Consider the following 22,444-nt stretch of genomic DNA (forward strand, 5'->3'; position numbering starts at 1 on the left):
CTGTAGACACAGAACTGCCACACCTACAGGCATTGAAAAGCATGTTACAGCAGCACAGCGTGCTCCTGCAGATCGTCCTGTCTCAGCTGTAATCAGCATCTTGTGACTCTCCCCTGGATGACACTGGTTGAACAGATACAGTAATGTGTACAGTATGCTTCTCGTCTGATTCGATTACTGATGTCTGTGAAGAAACCAGAAAGACGAGATATTCTGAAAGGTGGTTGTTTTCACAGGGGATAGACAAATGTATGATGACTATGACTGAATATGATATTTGATTGGAAAAAAAAAAATTCTAAATGGAGAGGGAAGACTTTTTTGAGAGCGCACTTTAATATGAATTTCTTCTTTCTTTATAACCAAATCTTCCAATTTAATCTATATTAAACACCAGAGGACACAGAGGCACATGATTTTTATTTTTTTCAGATTACCTGTCTCATGCACTACTGTCAGGATATAGTGACTGTTTTATAAAAATAACTTTTTTGAATCATATTTGCTCCATGTCTACCCACTGCAGCTTTAAATCTGGACATACTGTTAGAGGGAAGTGGCCATAATCTCACATAAACAGATTGTGTGCCCATATATTAATAGCAGATGATTCACCAGCACCTCGGTGCAAGAGCAGGTTTGTCCTCCTGACATTGAACTCCTCTCTGCATCTCTAAGTTCTCTCGCTGTCCCCCAGGGTGCTCACTTATTTGTCACTGTTCACGTTCACCCTAAGGCTCACACCAACTCTGCTGCAATTATCGGGGTGATTCAGAAAGTGCAATCTGCTGATGCTCTCAGCACTGTTATAGGTGATTTTAATCACCTTAATTTCCAAAAAGTCCTTGAGCAGTTTGTATCAGCGTGTCACTCCTTAAGTGGCAGGAGTCCCGCCGGGATCACCGGACCGCAACGCTGTACACCACTTAGAGAACTCTGTGTTCAGAGTTTGAACTAATGACGGCTGCCTGACTTTTCAAGGATGCTCTGTCCACACAAGCTGGTCTGTGTTTCAAGAGTCAACGGTATCGATGACCGTACCGACACTGTATCTTTCTCCAAGGAGTTTGTCACCAAAGTGATGACAGTCTGTCCCGCTAATGGGATGATGCATCTCTAATGAGGAGAAAGGAGGTGAGTTTAGAAATGAAGATAGAGACAGAGAGATTGAGCTTGCTGGCAACATATCCAGGTCTGTTTGACGAGGAAGAAGAACCGACTGGGACAGATGACAAGACATATAACAGGGTGATAGGCCTGAAAAGATTTAAGTTAGACATGTGGCCCGTAGCGCTAGACATGTCGTGATTGCCAACTCGGAGATCAGTGAAAGATATTTTCAACTGCAGATGTGTCAAAGAGGCCAGATGATGAGCACAAATGCTGAGTACAGCTGACGTTTAAGGGAAGGTAATTAAGACCTGTTCTGAGTGATTCAGCTGCATCTTTTGCGTCTTCATCACTCCAGCTGAAAAGAGAAACCCTGCCTCTGGAAACAGACAGCCCTCCTATTCAGGGATTCCACACCTGTGCTAGTAATATCCCTGCTAAACACATCAGAGAAATAGACTTTAAGAGATAGTTCGGATTTTTTGAAGTGGGGTCGTATGAGGTACTTATCCACAGTCAGTGTATTACTTACAGTATAGATGACGGCATACACCCAGCTTGGAGAAGCAGACAGAAGCAAAGCAATGTACTGCTGCAGCAAAACATATTTTAGCTACCTAAAAGAAAGGCTCATATTTATAATATTTTCATCTCTTTACCTAGACAGCCCTTTCCATTGGGGAACTGAAGCCGTTATCTATGCTCTCTTCAAAGTCACCAGACTCCATTGACAAAAACAGTAATTTTACCTCGCAGAACACGGGAGTAGGTGGTCTGCCGCTGCCTCGATCAGTTAGTTTGGTGCTTTGAAGGGTTAGTACGAATATTACCGAAGTCACAAACAACAAACTAACTGATCGAGGCAGCGGTAGACCAGCAACTCTTGTGTTCTGCGAGGTAAAATGACTGTTTTTGTCAATGGAGTCTGGTGGCTTTGTAGAGAACATAGATGGATATAACCACTTAAGTTTCCCGTCAGAAACGGCTGTCTTGACGGCAAGGTAAAACTGTAAAATATTGTAAATATAGTGTACACTTCAACTGATATTGATTTTTTTAGGTGGCTAAAATATGTTTTGCTGCCGTCCCCGTCCACAGCAGTTTGCTCCTGTGCTTGTACTCCTGCCTGTTTCTCCAAAACGTGGGGTTTGCCGACCGCCATCTACTGTAGGTAATGCACTGACTACGGATAAGCACCTCATACAACCCCACTTAAAAAAAACTATCCCTTTTAAGAAGAGCACGGCTGTGACGTCAGCTGGAGTTTTCCAAAAGGATGTTTTGAAGCTTGCGTTTGTGTTTATCGCTTGCAAACTTCCTTATCATAGTTTCTCTTCAGCCTTTTTAAGCTGATGGACTGCTAAGGGTGGCTCTGTTTATCCTGGCAGGGAAAGCAGCTCTTTCATTTTGTTGATTCAGGTTGGGAGGATTTCACTATCTTTCCGAGCTAACCAGCGGGATGCCAATATGAAGAGACACTTGATCAAGTGCACAGATGATCGTGTCACCCTCCAGCAGGAGGTCAGGGAACATCCGGCAATGTCATTTCTCGTGGTGGAAAATGTTACATTTCAAACCAAGAGTTTTTGGGACACATGTAACACCTACTAAGACTGGTTCGTAAAGCAGAGGCTTACCACCAGAGATCATATTTCTACTTCTACTAAGTACATTTAGTCCAACCATGTTGGCTGCCAATGATCACAGATTATAAAAGATTAACCAACTCACATTAAGTTACTCAGCAACACAAGATTGCCTAGCTCGTGTGTGTTATGTGTTCAGAGGGCATAAATGTAGATGAGATGATTGTTGTGAGAACAACCGGTGCCATTCTCTATTGTCCCTGTCAGCTGAGTTTTCTGTGTATCCTCAGGGCACCAAAGTAGAAGAACCAGAACCATTACTCCCCACTGTAGTTAAACTACTTAAATCAAGCATTAGGCTTAATTATGTTTGTGTCAATAATTTGTTTTGTAATGATTGGTAAACCTTATACTGTACAACACTAAAGTATTGACTTCTTGTATAGTCCTCCTGTGGTTATATGTCATATTTCAAGTTGTAGGGTGTAACTTGTTCTTCTGGTGTTATGCGTCATGCTATTCCTCTAGTGTATTTAGGTTTGGTTTTACAGAAATAACTGGTCATTTTATATTGGGAGCACGGTTAATCATCATAGTTTTCTTTGCTGATGGCTGTATTATTAGGCTCAAAATTGAATTGCAATGTTGGCAACCCAATATCTGGTGCTTATTTTGTAAACTCTTGTTTGAAGAAGCCCTAAATACATTTGAAAATGATGATGATATTCATTACTGTGAGCCTGAAATTATGTGTTTATGGCGCAGTAGCGTTTCCTTTAACTCCGCCTCCCAGCCCTCGATCTGGGGCTCATTCACATGAACGGAGGAAGGGAAATAACTCTGGATTCGGCTATTAGTGCATTTTACAACTTTTAGGACCTAATGATTTAAATAAGCGCTATTCAAGTGTTCGTTCTGGGAAGTTGATTCACCTAAAAAAAAAAAAAAAAAGATCTGCTGAGTTACAGACGTCTCTTTCCCAATGTAAGTCTATTGGAAAAAGTATTTTTGGGCCCAATGGCATCATGTGACGGACACTGAAGTTGTAGTACCGCCATTTGGCCACTTCGAAAATTTGCATCACAGCCCGGCGCTCTTTCTGGGAGGCTTGCCTTCAATGAGCTCAACGGTCATCCTTCCTTATCTGTGAATGTTTGAAGAAGCACTCCTAACTGGTTTGTTTTTACCTGTGGTTTAAACGCGTTATCCAACCACACAGTCTATAAGGGAGAGGGAACTTGTAAGAGAAATTTCTCTTTTTTCCCTCCAGCTGTTATTATTCTTTTTTACCTCCTCTCCTTCTAATCTTGCTGTATTGTTAAGGATAAACATTTGGCACTAAAACTGTTTGTAAGATGAGTTTTGTTTTATTGCTAAGGAGAGAGACGGTTCATCAAGTTGTCAAGTCTCACCGTGTGTGATAGTTAGTCATGCAGATGGATTTGAGGAGACGCTGTCTTCTGTTTTTCCTCACGATCTCAGCAGACCTGTCTGGGTAAATGGAAACAAGCTGTCGGTGTCGGCGGTTCAGCCATTACACACCGTGGTTAGACAGGAGGGGCACTTTGAGGAGCATTTTACATTACTCACCCTGCTTATTGCCTTTTATTTAATGCAGCAGTGGGAGATGTTTTTAAATCTTTCACATAAGTATAAGTAACAATACTGCAATATAGAAGTACTCAATTACAATGAAAAGTCCTGCCTTCAAACCTTTACTGAAGTATTATCGGTATCATGTACTTAAGTGTAAGTGTATATATATTAGGGCTGTCAAAGTTAATGTGTTAACGCAAATTTGTTTTAACGCCACTAATTTCTTTAAGGCATTAACGCAACTTGAGATTTTTAGGTTGTAGCAGGCTCAGCTTTAAAGCTAAAATGAAGATACTGGTATCATGTAAGTTTTGGCGAGGAAAAATTGGCATGGCCATTTTCGAAGCGGTCTCTTGACCTCTGACAACAAGATATGTGGATGAAAATGGGTTCTATGGGTACCCACGAGTCTCCCCTTTACAGACATGCCCACTTTATGATAATCACATGCAGTTTAGGGCAAGTCATAGTCAAGTCAGCACACTGACTCACTGACAGCTGTTGTTTCCTGTTGGGCTGCAGTTTGCCATGTTATGATTTGAGCATATTTTTGATGCTAAATGCAGTAACTGAGGGTTTCTGGACAATATTTGTCATTGTTTTGTGTTGTTAATTGATTTCCAATAATAAATATATACTTACATATACATAAAGCAAACCTATTTGCTCACTCCCATGTTGATAAATACTTGACAAATCTCCCTTTACGGTACATTTTGAACAGATTAAAAATGTGTGATTAATTGTAAATGAATCCGGTTAAATATTGTAATCGATTAACAGCCCTAATGATATATATATAGAATTATTAAAGGAATAGTTTGACATAGCTCTATGACTTCTTTTGCTCCTGTTATACTTCATATCAGCATTTACCATTATCCCCAAATTGCCAGAAAAAGTTAATGTACTTAGTTAGTGACTGATTTAATGCAAGAGTTATTATTTACACAGAAAACACAGTATGTAAACATATGACTATTACCCCAGTGTATTACTCCCTGTACCTGCATTTGGCCAAATGTATTCAAATCTTGACTCCTGCACTGGACCCTTTGCTTTTGGCTCAATAAGAAGATCTGATAATGCAGAGTTTGTGTTTCTCATAGCTGAGCTCATCACTTCTCCTGCTATTGATCGGAGCTGTAACCTGAGAGGTTAGTGTTGCTGCCGAGATGCACAGTGCCAGCCAGGGCTCCAAAAGGGCCACGTAAACCGATAAAAAGATGCGCTTTTCCATCGCAAAGGTTGGACGACACAAGTGTGCTCGTACCAACTGTGCTCCATTTTCTACCATCTGCTTTCTACCATGAGATTTCTCTTGAGGCAATCCAAAGATTATTTCATTAATTAAGGGTGATTATATCATAATAATGAATGGACACTGGTCATTAATGCCCTTTTGCACATCATCACGCATCAGTTGAGGCACACAGCGTTTGCATTACTGTCGTGGTAAAGATGAATCACAGAGTTGCTGTGGAAGCTACAGCAAGTGTACATTATGTATATGTATCATCGCCATCGATCCAGCCAATGCAGAGTTACACTGCAGGCATACCATTCATCATGTCCCCTTTCACCCCCGCCCCCCCCAAACACACACACACACACACACACACTCTCCCACCCCCAACTTTGACTTGCAAAGAAGTATTGCTCAAAGTGCAATAACCTTAACGCCAAAGGTTGGAGGAATCACAGTGTGATTAGCGAGCCCACGGTCTGAATGCATGTGACAGCAAGAGAGGAGGAGGAGAATGGGAGGTCTGCAGCTGAAGCAAGACCTCCTGTTTTCTGCTGCATGAACTGTGGATCAAATTGCTTTCCCTGTGTGGTAGTGAGAAACTAACTGTGGTTAATGGTATGCAGGATACTGTTTTATCATCGTGGTGTCAGCAATCAACAATTGCTGCCTTAATTCCTTAATCTGTCCTGTTTATTCTATTAACAGATGACTAGTTTAGTCTGTGAAATGTCAGAAAATCATGAAAAAAGGTCTATTACAATATTCAAATGCCCAAAGTGGGGCTGGGTAACGATTGAAACGTTTAGATAATCTAGTGCCAATATGATGCCGGAGTTTCAACAATGCTTTTTTTAATACCTTATTTTGAGAAATATATACAGTTTTTTCTACAAAAGTCCTCTTTTAGCCACGCTAGCGGCATAGCTCTAGGGATGGCAAGGTCAGTTGGTCTTGACTGAAATGTCTCAACAACTATTGGATGGATTGCCATGAAATTTTGTACAGACATCGATGTCCCCCAGTGGACAAATCCTACTGACTTCAGTGGTCCTCTGACTTTTCCTCCAGGAGGGAAAACAAGAGAAAAGTCCCATTAGAGAAATAAACAAATCACAGTGCAGCCTGGTGCGGTGCCGGTGCTGAGAGCTGAGGTTAGAGTGGCCGGTGCTGAATTATTTTCTAGCCAACGACTATTCAGTTAATCGGCTAATTGTTTGTGGTCTATACTTATGAACAAGAACTATACATAACAGATACTTGTACAGTGCCTGTCCTCTACAGGATCCTTTAAGAACAAATGTAGCCTAAAAACTTCAAGTTTTAAGTAGGGACGTTCATATTGATAATACATATTATCGTTACCTCCGCCAAGGAGGTTATGTTTTTATTTATTTTGTCAGCAGGATTACGAAAAAAACTACTGGTCTGATTTTCAGGAAACATTAAATTTTGGAGTGGATTCAAATGAAAAATGTGAGATGGCCTTGGCGGAGGTCTGCAGTCTCCGAGTGCCCTTCCAGCTAATTAATACTTAAGTTAACATCCTCAGTAGCTGGTCATGGTTAATATATCAGTATGATTGCAGTGAGGCAGCTTAAGTACTTCTCATTTTCATTCAGAACAATATGATTTGGAGCAATGTCCTCATATGACATGCATAATGCAGACAGGTTTAGCACTCTTATTTTTTAATACCACCTTTTCCCTTTAAGTCTGCACCGGGTTCGTCACTATGGAAACAGTCATGTACACGCTGTCAGAATATCAATTGAAACGAGTGTGTGTGTGTGTGTGTGTGTTGGCATTAACAACGGCTTTGTACAGACCGGTGTCTGGCTTTTTAATGTTGAGAGTGGGGAAAGAGAATCAGCTCGCGGTGTAAAGAATTTTAGCCACATTACCAGCGACACAACGGGAGTGTGATTAGCCGACATGGGGAGAGTGTTAATGAGAGGACAGGGCAGATCCAGTGCCTCCTGTTCTAGCACGGACATGCCCACACACACACACACACACACACACACACACACACTCACACAAAACTGCAGTTCAGCAAAGTTTCCCATAAAAGCTGAGTAGTGTATAGGCTGGTCCGTGGAGGCTGGCGGTGTAATATAGAGCCGAGTGGTACTGAGAGTGTTGGCGAAGGGATGTTGCCTGTCACACTGTGTTCTCTGTGTTTAAGTTGACAGCTCCACTAGACCCATGTACTGTATATTCATTACAATGGGAAGACTGCAGCTTATGCTAGCACTATAGTGGAGTTACACAGCAATAATGGCCGTTGTGTTGATACAGTGCTGTCGGCACTTTTTCCTCTATTCAGTGGTATTCATAAGTCTTCTGAGACAATGGGAGTGTTGATTAAGAAAGCTGACATTTGCTGTTGTTGGTATGATACATTGCCTTTATCATCCAGCAACTCACAATAAGGGAAGTAATTAGAGGACTACATAAGTGTAATTGCTTTCCTGCAGGTTAGAGACATTCAGAGTATTAAAAAGGTTTTAGAAAAACAGCCTAGGTTTATTGAATGTGATCAGATCATTTAAAGAGGACCTATTGTACTTGTTTTCAGGTGCATACTTGTATTTTGTGTTTCTACAAGAATGTTTACATGATTTAATGTTTAAAAAAACCGCTTTATTTTTCTCATACCGCCTGTGCTGCAGCACCTCTTTTCATCCTCTATCTGAAAAGCTCTGTTTGAGCTCCTTCTCCCCCCTCCGGAAAAGTCAGTCTGCTCTGATTGGTCAGATGGCCCGCTGTTGTGATTGGTCAACCAAACCAAACTCTTCGGAATCCGCTCCAGCTCCGCTCTAACTAGCTTTGTTTGAGGGCGTGACCAACTAGCCGATGTTATTGGTGCCTTCAAATGAAACTCGTGAGCTTGTGTTTACAACATGGGAAGTCGTGTACACAATATACTTGGAGTTCAAGTGGTTAAGTCGTGAGAGCACCGCTGCTAAGCAACGGCAATATTAATGTTACTGTCGGCGTCTAGAAGCCACAGAGGCTAACGATTTAGCGAGCTAGCAAGCGGGTAACATAATGCAGGAAATGCAAAGGCATAGTGGCAGAGGAAGAAGATGAGGCCGTTGGGAATATCAATATTTTCCTCAGACATATTATAAAATTACGAAGAAGAACAATATATGACTAAAATTACAATTTATTCACTTATTATGTAATGAAAAATTAACTTCAATGGCCTCCGCCATTTCAAACACGTCACACCTCGTAAACTCGAAGCTTACAGAAACTTTCCATTTACGAGGTCGTGAATACCACAAGAGGGGGGAGTTCATATGGACTCTTCTCGTAAACACGACCCCATTTGAAGGCACCACACATCTGCTATGTATTATACAAATGTGTTACTCGGTGACATCACCATGTTATTAAAGAAAAGGCGGGACTTCAAGCGAGGCGTTTCAGGCAGTTCAGGAGCAGTGTTTCTGTGGGGGAGAGGAACTCCCTTTTGGCGTGGACTTTGGGCTTTGTAACTCTGCAGACCTTTTACATGCAAAAAAAAAAATATATATAACACACTACAGGAAAGAGAAAAAGCACAAAAATAGGTCCTCTTTAAGACTGGTACAACTTGTGTATGCATTATCCAGGTGGCCCCCACTCCTTTAGCAGTAAGCCTTTAAAAAATATTATTCTCTTTTTTATTTTTCTTGGGAGTCAATGACCGTATAAATAAGATAATCTAGTTGCATGTTCCACCTGTCATTAAATGAGGACTGTGTGTGTCTGAGAGATTACGCTCTCAAACAGCAAACAGCAACCCCCCCCCCTCCCCACACACACACACACACACACACACACACACACACACACACACAAAGGCCCTGGCACCAGCAAGACTCGACACACACCATCAGTGAACTCGGCCGCTCGGCTCTCTGAATCATTTGCTTATGGTATATGATAACGTACTGTAGCTCGCGATACATAATAGATGACTTCCTTTTGCACACGAGGAAGAGGCCCGTGAAACTTGCAGCTCCTCTTCGCTGTAATAAAGTTGTCATGTCCACCTAACGACTCGGTGCCGAGATAACAGCACCACCAGCTTAGCTTTAAAGCCGGAGTTTGTCACTGTGTGATAGTCAGCACTTTTTACTCCTGTTTTGTTTGAGTAAGCGTTCTACCGCATATACTGACTGATCACCGTCTCCTCTCACAGACTCTTGACTTCAAGTCAGGAGTAGCCACTCTCCATCTGTCCCTCTTAGCCCCACACTGTGGCCTTCATGTCCAGATAAGAGCATTCACAGAATTTTATTTTAAGTATGTTCTATTCGTGTGTCTTAAAGAAACAGTAAGTAATTGAGTTTTTACTATATCAAGTGTATAGCTGCTTGATTTGGATCAATACCAAGTGACCAAAGCATCAGGAGCAGAGATCGCTGGCTTTGAAATCCTCTCTCTGACCCTTGTCCTCCTCCCCACCTCCTCATCCTAAGGGTGCTCCGATCAATCGGCCGCCAATCATTATCGGCCGATATTCCTTCTAAATAGTTTGATTGCGGTCTCCATAAAGGCCGATCAGAAGAGTCGATCAGTTGACTTATTGATTCTGAATTGAAATGTTTTGAATATTCATTTGCCTGCTTTCTCGCTTGCTCTTTAATTCGCTTTGAGAGCAACACAGCTGGACACACACGCGTGCAGGCTCCACCGCCGTGGAGCTCTGCGGCCAGCTCGCCATCTGCAGCAATAGTTTTTGCCGTATGTCTGATCTCTTTTTTCCGTGAGCCGCGAGCAAATCTGGCAAGAAAACACACTACAGGATATATTGTATGTGATATAAATTAGCGTATTTGATTCTGATAAATGATAAAATATGCATCCCTATTGTGTCCAACCCCTGTATACAACAAGGTGCCACTCCGTCCTCCCTCCTCCCTCCCTCAGAAACTTTTGCAGAAAGTCTCCAGCTCTCTAAGTAGTCCTGCGCAGCACCTGTTCAGTGTGGCTGTGGTGCAGAGCTCTTGCCTCCCCTACTGTTGAGGGTTTTTTCTAAAAATAACATCTGGGGAGGGCTGTATAGCCAACAGGCAGGGAAAACAAGGGAGCGGAGGGAAATTGGCTGCTTGTGTATTCTATCAGACCATGAGGGAATGTTAGTCAGATAGCTGTTGACTCCCCTATTCCCTGCCCGCTTCAGTTTGTCATGTCTGTGTACAAAGTGAGGGGAGCTATATATTTAGCAGCCATGATTCATACCCAACAGATTGCGCCGGTACAGAACACAGCACGTCTTCAGAGTCCAATACAGCAGCATTTGCATTTAGCTCGAAAATCATTCGGATTCTTTGCATTCCCTCCTTGGCAGCTGTCGGATTTATTTAAGTGTACAAACTCCCAAAGGTTTACATAGCTTCTGTGTCTTTTAATGGAGATAATATTTCATTGTTTCTTTTTTCTATGTCCAATTCAATCACCGAGGATATCCATTAAAGGCAGTAATGAAAGAGTTATTGTAGTTGTGTTCTTCTAAAGCTATTCATAGTGATGCCCTTTCAAGGAATCTCCAACTTACTACTGCCTTATTATACTTGTTGAGTAAAGGCATTCTTTTGAGGAGTCTTTCATCGGTGTGTTTATTAAATGTGAGTAAGGACACAGAGACAAAAACTTCTGAAAAGGGCTGCATGTTAACATGATAGATGTATACCTTTTGAAAGACTTAAGTAATAATTGTCAATTAATTCAAATATTTAATCGCAAATGAATCGCAGTGTGTCAGTGTGCTGACTTGACTTTGACTTGCCTCAAACTGCATGTGATTATCATAAAGTAGGCATGTCTGTAAAGGGGAGACTCGTGGGTACCCATAGAACCCATTTTCATTCACATATCTTGAGGTCAGAAGTAAAAAATTTGGCGTAAGTTTGGAGCGTTATTTAGTCTCTTTCACAAGAAGCTATTATGACGTGGTTGGTACCAACCAGTACCTTCACTCTAGCTTTAAAACTGAGCCTGCTACAACCTAAAAATCGCAAGCTGCATTAATGCGTTAAAGAAATTAGTGGCATTGAAACGAATTTGCGTTAACAAGTTATCGCTTTAACTTTGACAGCCTTGTTGATAACCAATTTCTGTATTTTTTCCGTCCTCAAGAAGCTTTATTTCAGAAGTATGTCACTCAGCAGGAGGTTTATCACAGTTTTCATGTCACAGACCCCCACGTAGACATGGAGCTGCAGAGAGGTGCAAGTCAACTCTACTACGGGATGTTGTTGTGGATGTCCAACAAGGACAAAACAAACCCACACTGATACCTGCTGTGCTGCTGTCTGTTGTGTTGCCATGAGGCAGTGTGGTGGGCCGTGACTGCTGACCAGGATGTAGCCTTTGTCACGCATTTTTATTCTCGGAGTTGCTCAGATCGGTGTGACTTCTTGTGACTGTTTACATCCCAGATTAGTGAGAGGCGGCCTTTGTTTTTCCTGACACACAGAAGCTCCTTTCAGCATCTGAGCGAGTCACACAGCTTCTCTCACAGTTGACCCAGTGTAATTGTAACTCAGCCTCATTAATGAGCCAAGTTAAACGTCCTTTATGGGAAACGACAACAGTAAAAGAGCTTACACTGTGGCAACCGTTGTTTTACTTGGTTGAGCAACAAATTAGATTAACCAGCGACCTCGGCTCCCCTCTGTTGAAAAAAACAAATATTCTCCACTGTGCTGTTCAGCAAAGATAACTGCGTTTACTTTATCTGGATTGGCATTGGCCACGGGCCCATTCTTTCACGCCTTTCCTGTGCTGCCTCTGCATCTCCAGATTCTGCCATTTTGAGCATCACGCTGTCTCAATGCTCAGTGCTTACGTGTTACCGTTATGGTACAAAGGCAAAGGCTGCATCAGGACAGGAAAAATCAAAGTTGAAATACTATCCGTTTGTATATTGATGGCAAAAACCTTCTTGACTGAAATTCCAATGCATTATTGGATGCGGATGGATCGCTGTGATTTGTAGACCTAAGGAAGTAGCTTCCTTCTATAGAGACAGGGTTTGTTTAGAGACAACAGATGCTCCTGGTTTCCTGTGTAGTGGGATGAAACCAGAGCCTGTTACTGGAGATGCCCCGGTGTTGAGCTCCGCCGTGTGTCTGGAGTGCGAATAAAATGCCCATTTCTTGTGCCACCATCCACGGTGAGGTTTAATTTTAGACCAATCACTGGCTCACCATGTGCAAACACCCCTGCAGCTGCTAATGCTTATCTGTTATTCTCTTTCTCTCTCTGTCTGTCTTGCTCTTCGTACTTCACTGTCACTATTTTCCTACTCCTCTCAGTTAACCCTGATTGTGTTCATCCCTGCGCCGGTCTAGCGTTTCTGTGTATCAGCACGTCAAGCTAAGGCAAAACACCGCGCAAATCTTTGTCGTCTTTGCAATTCCGCAGCTAACAAAGCAGATCAACACCTCCGCTGTTTACAAACTGAGTCAGGTTACATGCAGCCTGCCGCGCCGGCATGACCCGCAATTAAACAGAGACACAGTGGATTATATTTCATAACAGGAAAAGCATGGAATCACAGTTATGACGCGTCGCCTCTAAATAGCAACTAAAACGCAATCATCCACAATCTACAGCTCCAGTTTCTATTGTCCCACTGAAAGTAATCATCCTGCCAAGGTTTTCATTTGGATACTGAATAATTGATTTGGCACACGCCCACAGTTTGTGCAGCCATCGTGTTCTTTCTCATCACAAATCCTTACCCAAGGTTTTCACGGCGCTACAGGTTATTTTTATGCACTACCCTAGCTGGGTAGTGTTGACTAAATCAAATAACATAGTAATTCAGAGAGAGTGCCACAATATTGAATGAAGTGCAAATAATCCGGAGATGACTATTGGTCCTATTCAAAGATAAAACACGAGAGCCAGAGCACAGTTGGACCCGATCCGAACAGACCTGTTGATAATTAGAGCCCATCTAAACTGCAGTGGACCTGAACAGAGAGAACACTAACACAGACAGCAGCACGATTAGCTATTAATTAACAAGCAGCAATGTGATAATAATGTCTGAAGAACAAATGTAAAGCCATAGAAAACTAATTCCAAAGATCATTATTTGATATGCTTCAAAGACTAATTCATAGAAATAGTCCAATTTTCGCCTCCAGCAGCAAAAATAAAACATTCTGCAGCCACCAACCGTGAGATATTTAGATGAGATGATCATTTTCTAACCAATTTGATATCTGGAAATCCAATTCAAAAAAAGTAATTTGTCATTTAATCGTATACATCTTTTTACTGATTTACTATTTTTTTTCTCTCCTTCAGTGATAATGATTTATTACATGATCAGAGCTGATAGTGAGTAGGGATGTCACAAGAACCGATACTTCGGTACCATACCGTTAAGTTGATGCCAAAATTCTGAAAACGTGACAGTACTCGTTTTTCTACAGTAAAGGATACCGTCAGGGCTCGAGACTAACGGCGTCCCGTTGTCCCGAGACAATAGAAAATGTGTTTGGGACACAGTAAACTCACTTTCGGTGCCTCCAGGGGAAGCACCCTATTTTTCCCTGATTATGCTACATTGTGAACGACAAATCCATGTTGAAATCGGCAGGACAAGAGCTAGCTAACGTTAGCTGTCAGCAGCCGGAAAGCAGCACAGACCTGCACGGAGCTAAAAGCTAACGTTAACGGGTGGTGCCAATGACTTATATTACAGTATGATGTGTCCGGGCTCTATTCAGTTAAAATGAGTATCGGGCGAAGGTAAATTGTAACGTTATCATGATGTGTTCAAATATAATCTTGTAAAATGTAGTTTTTGTGAGAAACTTGAATAAATGCAGTTGTTTGAAGGAGATGTTTTCACAGCAATATAAAACAGATTATAGAGAGGGAATTATGACCTTAACTTCCTAACAAAAACCAGTATCCAAACGATAATAAAGGAGTGGATGTTGAAGTACATGGGATTTATTGTTTTACTTTTGTTTTTTACTGTGGTATTGAATTGGTATCGAGAATCGTGGGATTTCACTGGTATCGGTACAAAATCATGGGTGCTATCTAGTCTCATTTGACAACATCAGTAGTAACTCCTTATATTTGCTACCCTAAGCTTACATTTCATGAACGACACCAACAGTATCGTCTTTACTAGACTGTTATTTACACCTGAAGCAGCTCTGATCTCCCCTCTCACTTTCTGCCAGCCAGTCCTGAGCCCCAGAAACACTGCTGTGTGACTCCTGTTTGGAGCTTTCTGAGAGGCCTGATGAGAAAGATATGAATAAAGGAACTCATTAATCATTTGCAACACCAACAAAAGACGTTTAAAGGAGGCATCTGAGGCCACTGGGTCCACGTATGTCCAACATAAATCCTCCGCTCTAGCTCAGTGACCTCCTCCAACCATCTCCTGTCTTGGCCATCACACCCTATACAGTTCTACTCAACAAAGCCTTGTACATTACTCCTAGAGCCCATTTGTCCATGCTCCTTGTTCTCAGAGTCAGCCCCTTTTCTCCATCTTCTCCATTCCCAAGAGTCCCCTTCCAGTTTCTTTCATCTCCCATCCTATCTTTTGCTCTTGCCTTTCATCTACTTGCTTCAATATTCAATCCACCCTCTTGCCTTCATCTCCATGCTTTCTCCCAACCTCACCCAGCTCCCCCAACATCTTGGTTCACCTTCCTCCACCGTCTTCTGTCACCATCAACCCTTTTTTTATTCATCCTGTTCACCCTTAAGCCATCCATCTCTACCATATCACATTTATTTTAACCAGCTGTGTCCTCTTATTCTTTATATTCAGCCTTGATCCTCCCAACCACCCATCCTCGATCACATCTGCCTTCTACCTTCTACCTTCTTCCAGGTCCTTTCTCAAAAAGTCTTGAGTTTTCTTAATATTCTAAAAGCCTAAAAAACTGGAGGTACCACTACCTCCACCCTCTACTTCAGCTGCCACTTCCCCCATGCTACCTACATCCCCCGCATTACCCAACCAACACGCAGCACTGAACCCTCCCTTCTCCTCTATCCACCCTCCGGTTCAGCCCCCAATTCCCCCTCTTATCCATCTCCAGCTTTAGCACCCATCCGAATCCGTCTTCCTCTCCTCCTCTCGGGCTCGCATCCAGAGCGGCGGTGCCCCGATGGAGGTCAGCCCGGTCTCTTTCTGCCGTTTGAGACAACGGGGGGAGGAAGGCAAGGTGAACAGCTCTCAACGGCTGTCGTTGCGCCGTACGGTGGGAGAGGAGGAAGACGGGAGAGAGAGAGGAGGACAGCGTGATAGAGGGAGAGCGAGGGCAGGAGGGTAGGAGCAGAGCGAGAGGGAGAGAGAGAGAGAGAGAGAGGAGAGCAGAGAGAGAGAAAGTGGTCCGGCGCTCACAGCTCACATCGCTGGCTGGCTGGCTGGCTCGCTCACTGTTGACGAATGAGCTGTCTACCCACGGGGCTGGGAAACGGCAGCTTGTGACAAGCTGGGGAGAGAGGAACATGAATGTAATGCGTACCTTGCCTCGCTTGCTTTCAGATACCGGCCAGAAGAAGACTCCAGAGAAGAAGGATGGGAGGCGCATGTCGTTCCAGAGACCCAAAGGGACCATCGAATATTCTGTGAGTATCGCACGAGCAACTCTGCTCTTTCTGTGTTTATGTCGTTATGTGCTTTTGACGCTTTTCTGCTCCCGTGCTGCTGCTGCTGCTGCTGCTTCTGCTTCTGTCTGCTGGTGCTGCTATACTGCTGGTGGTTTCTGTAGCTCTGACTAGCTCCAGTAATATTCTAGCTGTAGCTGTTGTGTTTGTGTGTTGTGAAGGCACCGTGTCTGACCATGCTTGGTAGCTCATTAGTGAGGGGAAGAAGCATTTTGTGGATTTGGCCAGTGTAACACGTGTGCCTCGTTCTCAAAGTGTTTACATAAAGAGGGCTGTGTGTGTGTACACAGACGGGCAGGGGAGCTGATGGAAAGCTTATGGAAACAATGCCTCCTCTGTTAAAGAGTCCCTGTGCAGCAGCACAACGCTCAGCTCCATTTTGCATGTTGATGTATAGGAAGGAGAGAGAAACTGTCAGGGCTCCGTATACGTCTCCTCCAGCTGGATCACACCAGGACAGACAGGCAGGAGTGCTGGCAGGATGTCTATTTGTTTTTCCGTTCGTTCTCTGTGCCACGTATTGGAGAGCATTCCACCACAGTGCTCGCTGTGCTCGCGAATGACCTTCCAACTGCGTTGTCATTTCTATTGATTTAGCTGTTGTGTAGGAGAAGGGGAGGGGCGGGGTGAGGCGATTGAGAGACAGAGAGACAGAGAGAGAGAGAGAGAGAGAGAGAGAGAGAGAGAGAGGGCTCTGGTTCCCCTGGCGTGAGCTGAAAATGGAGCCCGTCTCTGCTTTGCCTGGTTGTGTTCTTCAAATGACCCTCAAATCCAGCTGCAGTCAGACTGCTTTTCCTCGCCTCTCTCTCCGTGGCAACAGCGAGGAGTGGGATCGCTGTGGCTCAGCTCTGGCTGTCTGCCTGTCTGCTGAGAAGAGCGGAAGAGATGAAGGGAGGAAGGAGAGAGGAAAGGAAGGGAGGGAGGAAGTCTCTTCTCCACAAACTCCAGCTCCAGGAGCTACTGTCGGTTTCACTGCCTCCCTTTCACCATCTCCCAACACCTCAGCAACAGAGACACCACCTCCACATCCACCGCCTCCCCGAGCTGTCAGTCATCCAAGACTTGCTGATTGACAAGGCCCTTGTTTATCTCGCTGGGGCTTGAACAACCTAAACCGCTACAACAATATTTGTCAGAGCCAAAGCACTGTGTCACGGCCCTGATATGACCCGATAAGGAGATGGACGTTTCTGTCGTGGTTAAGAAAAATAGGGAGAAATTTAGTGTCTAGTTTGGGGATTCATATCTCAATCACACAGCATACCAATCCTGTTCTTGTCAGCCATCACTCTTTCTTGCTCTTTCCTCCTTATTACCCCCAGTAGTTTGCTGCTAGTGTGATGGATGGGTCGAACACTGCCAATGATTGTGTCCTGTAGCCTGACATGCTGCAGCGGCACGTACTGTAGCGAGAAGGCTTGGGGCCGCCGAGAGTGTTTAAGGCGATGTGACCAAGCCTCCCCTACACCGCGAGAGACACATGGTCGCCGCTGTCCCAGTGATTGAGAAGTGGCTTTATCTTAAACTCATCTCCCGTGGCCGGCGATGTTTCCTTATTTCGCTCTTCAGCAGCAGATACGTTTTTAATCTATCGCCCGGCGCCCACAGGAAAAAGGAGGGTTTCCTCTTACGCCGCCTTATCAATACAATCTCCCTCTCCCTCCTCCCCCCCTCTCACCCCTCTACCTCACACACAGGCTTCTTTCTCTGTCCCCTTTTTTTTTCTTTTTTCTCCGTATTGAGAAATAACCTGAGCAGCTGCAACCCATCTGCCTAGACACTGATAACGCCGGTCCATTCAGCCAAGTCCAGCTATTGGCTGACCTGCATCCAATTAAAAAAGTGTTTGAAGTCTGTGGGAACAACAGAGATAGATGAGGAGACAGAAAGAGAGGCAAAGAGTAGCACAGAGGTGAGCCACGCAGGGAGGGTGGAGGGGGGTTTTCACTTCCCACTGACTCGCTGAGAGGACGGACCGTCAAAGTCAAACAAAATGAAGAAGTGTGAGAATGCAGGCCACACATATTCATCTCCAGACACACCATGGACATAGATGCTCTAGTTGGGATGCTATTTTGGATTTTCCCTGAACTGCGGGGATCCACAGGGTGTCTTGATTAGCAAATAGCTGCGGGTAGGTTTAAAGAGGACCTATTATGCTTTTGTGCTTTTTTCCCCTTTCCTTTAGTGTGTTATGTAGTGCTTTTGTGGATGTAAAAGGTCTGCAAAGTTACAAAGCCCAAAGTCCACGCCAGAGGGAGTTACTCTCCCCAACAGAAACACTGATCCTCAACTGCCTGAAACGCCTTGCTTGAAGTCCCGCCTTTTCTTCCGTAACATGGTGATGTCACCAAGTAACACATTTGCATAATACCTGCCTAGCAGCTAGTTTGGCACGCTCTCAAATAGAGTTGTTCCCATAGTGATACCAGTATCGGAAATGCATCCGATACTGCCCGAAATTCTGGATCCGGTATCGGCGAGTACGCCAGTCTATGTACCGATCCGATATCAGAATTTATTAACCCAGAAAAAAATCGACTTGTTTAACCGGAAATTCTTCCTTGCGACTCCAAAACAGTGGTCTTCACTGTGCTGTCGCCCTGGATGTATCATGGCTCCCACTGGCAACTGCTGTCCACTACAATGATAATAATAACTATATATTTTTTTTTATCACGATTGTATCTGATCGGTACTTGGTATCGGCTGATACCGCAAGTTCAGGTATTGGAATCGATTTCGGGAAGGAAAAAATGGCATCGGAACATTTCTACCCTCAAATAAAGCTAGTTAGAGCGGAGCTGGAGCAGAGTCCGAAGAGTTTGGTTCGGTTGACCAATCACAACAGAGTGGGCCAGCAGACCAATCAGAGCAGACTTGGCTTTTCAGGAGGGGGCGGGGCAGGAGCTCAAACAGAGTGTTTCAGACAGAGGGTGAAAAGAGATGCTGCAGCACAGCCGGTATGAGAAAAATAAAGCTTTTTTAAACATTAAAGCATGTAAACATGTTCTTGTAGAAACACAAAATACAAGTATGAACCTGAAAATAAGCACAACAGGTCCTCTTTTAATGAAAATTCTGGTTTATTACAACTTGGGTGTTAGTTTCGTAGCTTTAGAACCTTGGAAATGCGCACCTATTCTAGTGAGGTGCTGGCTTGCAGGTAGACATCAACAAAAGAATGGGAAAGCCTCACACTCATATTTTCAGTTTCGTAGCTTTGGCGAATCATTTCTATGAAAACTTTGCACTCTCCAAGGTTAACTGATCTTGGCACACGGTGGCGTCGCTAAAAGGGAGTCAGAAAAAAGAGCAGTCGGGTTGTAAACAAGTTGCAGTTTAGGCACACCCAAATAATAATCCCTCACCACACAGATACTCTGCACACTGTTGTGGTAATTATAGTAGGCTGAACCAGGAAGTTGGTCTTTAAGGTGTAATGGATGTTTACAATTTTGGTTGTAATACTGTTCACTATCATTTTGTCTTCCAAATATATTAAGATAACCTGAGGGGTTTGTTTCCAACCTGTCTGATCAGGGCATCATAGTGTGACACCCAGTTCTCTTCCCCACTCAAATAAAGGCAAAATATGCCCCCAAATAATACAGTCTGGTTGTTTTTCTAACCAAAAGCAACCGTGGCCACAACTACAAAGATAACCTCTATGTTGTGATAAACTGGAATTATTCCTTAATGTTGAGTCATGCTTATTTTTTTGGCCTGACCCTCCCTACCCACACTCTGTTTCAGTCTATTGCAGTGCTCTCAGCAGAGCTGGCACAGCAAAGCTCTCATTACATTTTGTATGGTGACACTAGAGAGCCGCCGTTTAAGGGGGGGAAAGGATGTCTCGATTCCAGTTTGTAGGCCGGGGAAGAAAGGAGGAGTTTGTCAGCATTCACGATGTTGTCATTCCAGCCAGCAACATGATCAGTTGGATAGCTTTATCAAGCGTATGTGTTCTCGTGGGTTGTAGTAAAACAAGGATCATTGCGCTCAGTATGGCTGCACGATTATGGCCAAAATGATCATGATTATTTTGATCAATATTGAGATCACGATTGTTTATCACGATTATTCATTGATTTTTAAGGACAGATATTTTTATTGCACATTACATCAACAGAGCACTGCTTTCACTTCCATGTTGTGCTACATTCCTGCTAAAGTACAAATACCTGCATCCAAGAAAAGACTGGTCCTTTTTCACAGTGCATCTCTTAGAAGCAAAACAGAATTGTACCAAAATATTTTACCCCAAATGAAATCAACAGAGCGCTGCTTTCACTTTGACTTTGTGCTGCATTCCTGCTAATTAAAACTTTCAGGTGCAGGTGACTTTATTTGTACCCGTAGGTAGATTTGTTTTGCAGCAAAAATAGAGGCTTAAAAATAAGACTTAAAATATGTATCTTCATTACCTGAATGTAGTGCATTTTCATTTTGCCTGTAAAATATACAGCATATTCCTCTTCTAAGCTGGACTTCAGCCACAACATTCAGGAAAGTTTTTCACAGGAGGTTGCTGTGGGATGCGCATGCAGCGGCATGACAGCTCCCCAAAAGTGAACATCTGGATCGCCCCCTGGTGGCTGGCTGGCTGTTTGTTTAGGAAGCACTTGACTTGATATGCAGCAGAGTTTTCTATTAACGGAGCACGCATTTTAGACATAAATATCACTGTGGATCACGTTCATTTAATTGTGGGAAGCCAATATCATCATCGTGATTTAATATTCAATTAATTGTGTTGCCCGAGCACTCAAGTATTCCCTTTTACAGCAGGTGGGGTGGGCTATCAACTATCAGATGGATGACGATTATATTTTGTACAGACATTCATGGTGCCCAGAGGATGAACCCCAATTACTTTAATGATTCTCTGACTTCCTGTAGCGCAACCAGCAGGTCACAGTTGTCAACTTATCTTGTGAAATATCTAATACTGGATGGTTTTGTACAGACATTCATATTTCCCAAAGAATTGAAGACTTTTGTGACACATTATTACATTCATCAGGAGGAATTGTAATCACTTTGGTGATTCCCTTAACATCTCATGTAGCGCCACCATCAAATACTCTGCTGTATGACCAAAATACTTGCAAAACCAACGCCAATCCCATCAGCCTCAGCTTTATTTTGTCTAACAAATAATTAGCAAATGATGGTGAACACGGTAAACAACATACTAAACATCAGCATTGTCATTTTGAGCATTCTAAAATTTGCATTTGGCTCGTAACAATCCTGTGCCCAAGTACAGCCTCACAATGCTGCTAAAAAGGCTACTGTATATGATATGTATGATCCAGATGTGTCACAATATGACCAGCTGTGAAGGGGAGCTCTCAGTTTCATCAGTCTGCAGGTTGAATAGATGTCTGCTGGGCTTAGAGGAAGCACGGTGGGCATTAGAGGACTTGCGGACATTAGATGAGTCATAGCTGAGCACCAGGTGTGTGTGTGTGTGTGTGTGTGTGTGTGTGTGTGTGTGTGTGTGTGTGTGTGTGCGCACGCAGAGACACACACACACACACACATCGGCGGCAATCTTAACTCGGCACCCTCCTGACAATCAGTCACTCTGATTGCATTATTCACCGCTGGGTGGGAGAGGAGATCCCACTGTTTCAGCTCTTTCACAGCTCTCTGTCTGAGAGTAGGAGAACAAGTCAAAGGATGATGGAGAAATGATGGGATCGGAGGGGTGTGTGGATGGCAGCGTTAAAAGGGATGGAGGAGGGGATAGAGGGGAATGCATGTGGAGAAGATGAAGACTGAGGGATGGGTAGAAGAGCAGACTAATACAAGGCCCAGATGTCAACATCTCACTCTGTTACCTTTTTGTCAAAGCATTCCTATTTTGAACTATTACTCATGCTGCACCTATACATGTTGGAGCCTGTGGTTCTTCTTTAAAGTCAACCAAAGGGAAAAACTACAGAGATAAAACATTGTTTTAGTTATCTTTTCGTTTTTGAGAATGTACTGTCGGCTATCAGCGATAAATGACTTGTTTTATTTTAACACATCGTGTTAACAAGCGAGGTGACTTCTCCAGTCAAATCAGGCCTTAGCCAGTGTTTGAGCCAGAGCGTACCCTTGGGACGATCGTCTTTTTTTAAAGCTATTATGTTCATTTTCAGGTTCATACTTGTATTTGCAGTTTTCTACTAGAACATGTTTACATACTTTAATGTTCAAAAACGCTTTATTTTTATCATAACGGCTGTGC

The 22,444-nt window shown here is 43.3% G+C and overlaps 1 protein-coding gene across 7 annotated transcripts in view; it reads left to right on the forward strand.

Annotated features, from left to right (window-relative positions):
* The window catches only part of oxr1a (oxidation resistance 1a), a 186,959-nt gene that overhangs the window by 109,379 nt on the left and 55,136 nt on the right, over window positions 1-22,444 (forward strand). For 6 of the 7 annotated variants that reach the window (XM_074654604.1, XM_074654603.1, XM_074654606.1 and 3 more), the window contains one exon: window positions 16,079-16,161. The exons of the other annotated variant lie outside the window; for it this stretch is intronic. In XM_074654604.1, coding sequence (XP_074510705.1) covers window positions 16,079-16,161 — 83 coding nt within the window. The remainder of the gene's footprint in view (window positions 1-16,078; window positions 16,162-22,444) is intronic. 7 annotated transcript variants of the gene reach the window in all.

This window comes from Sebastes fasciatus, chromosome 12 (genome assembly GCF_043250625.1).
Source record: "Sebastes fasciatus isolate fSebFas1 chromosome 12, fSebFas1.pri, whole genome shotgun sequence".
NCBI lineage: Eukaryota > Metazoa > Chordata > Actinopteri > Perciformes > Sebastidae > Sebastes > Sebastes fasciatus.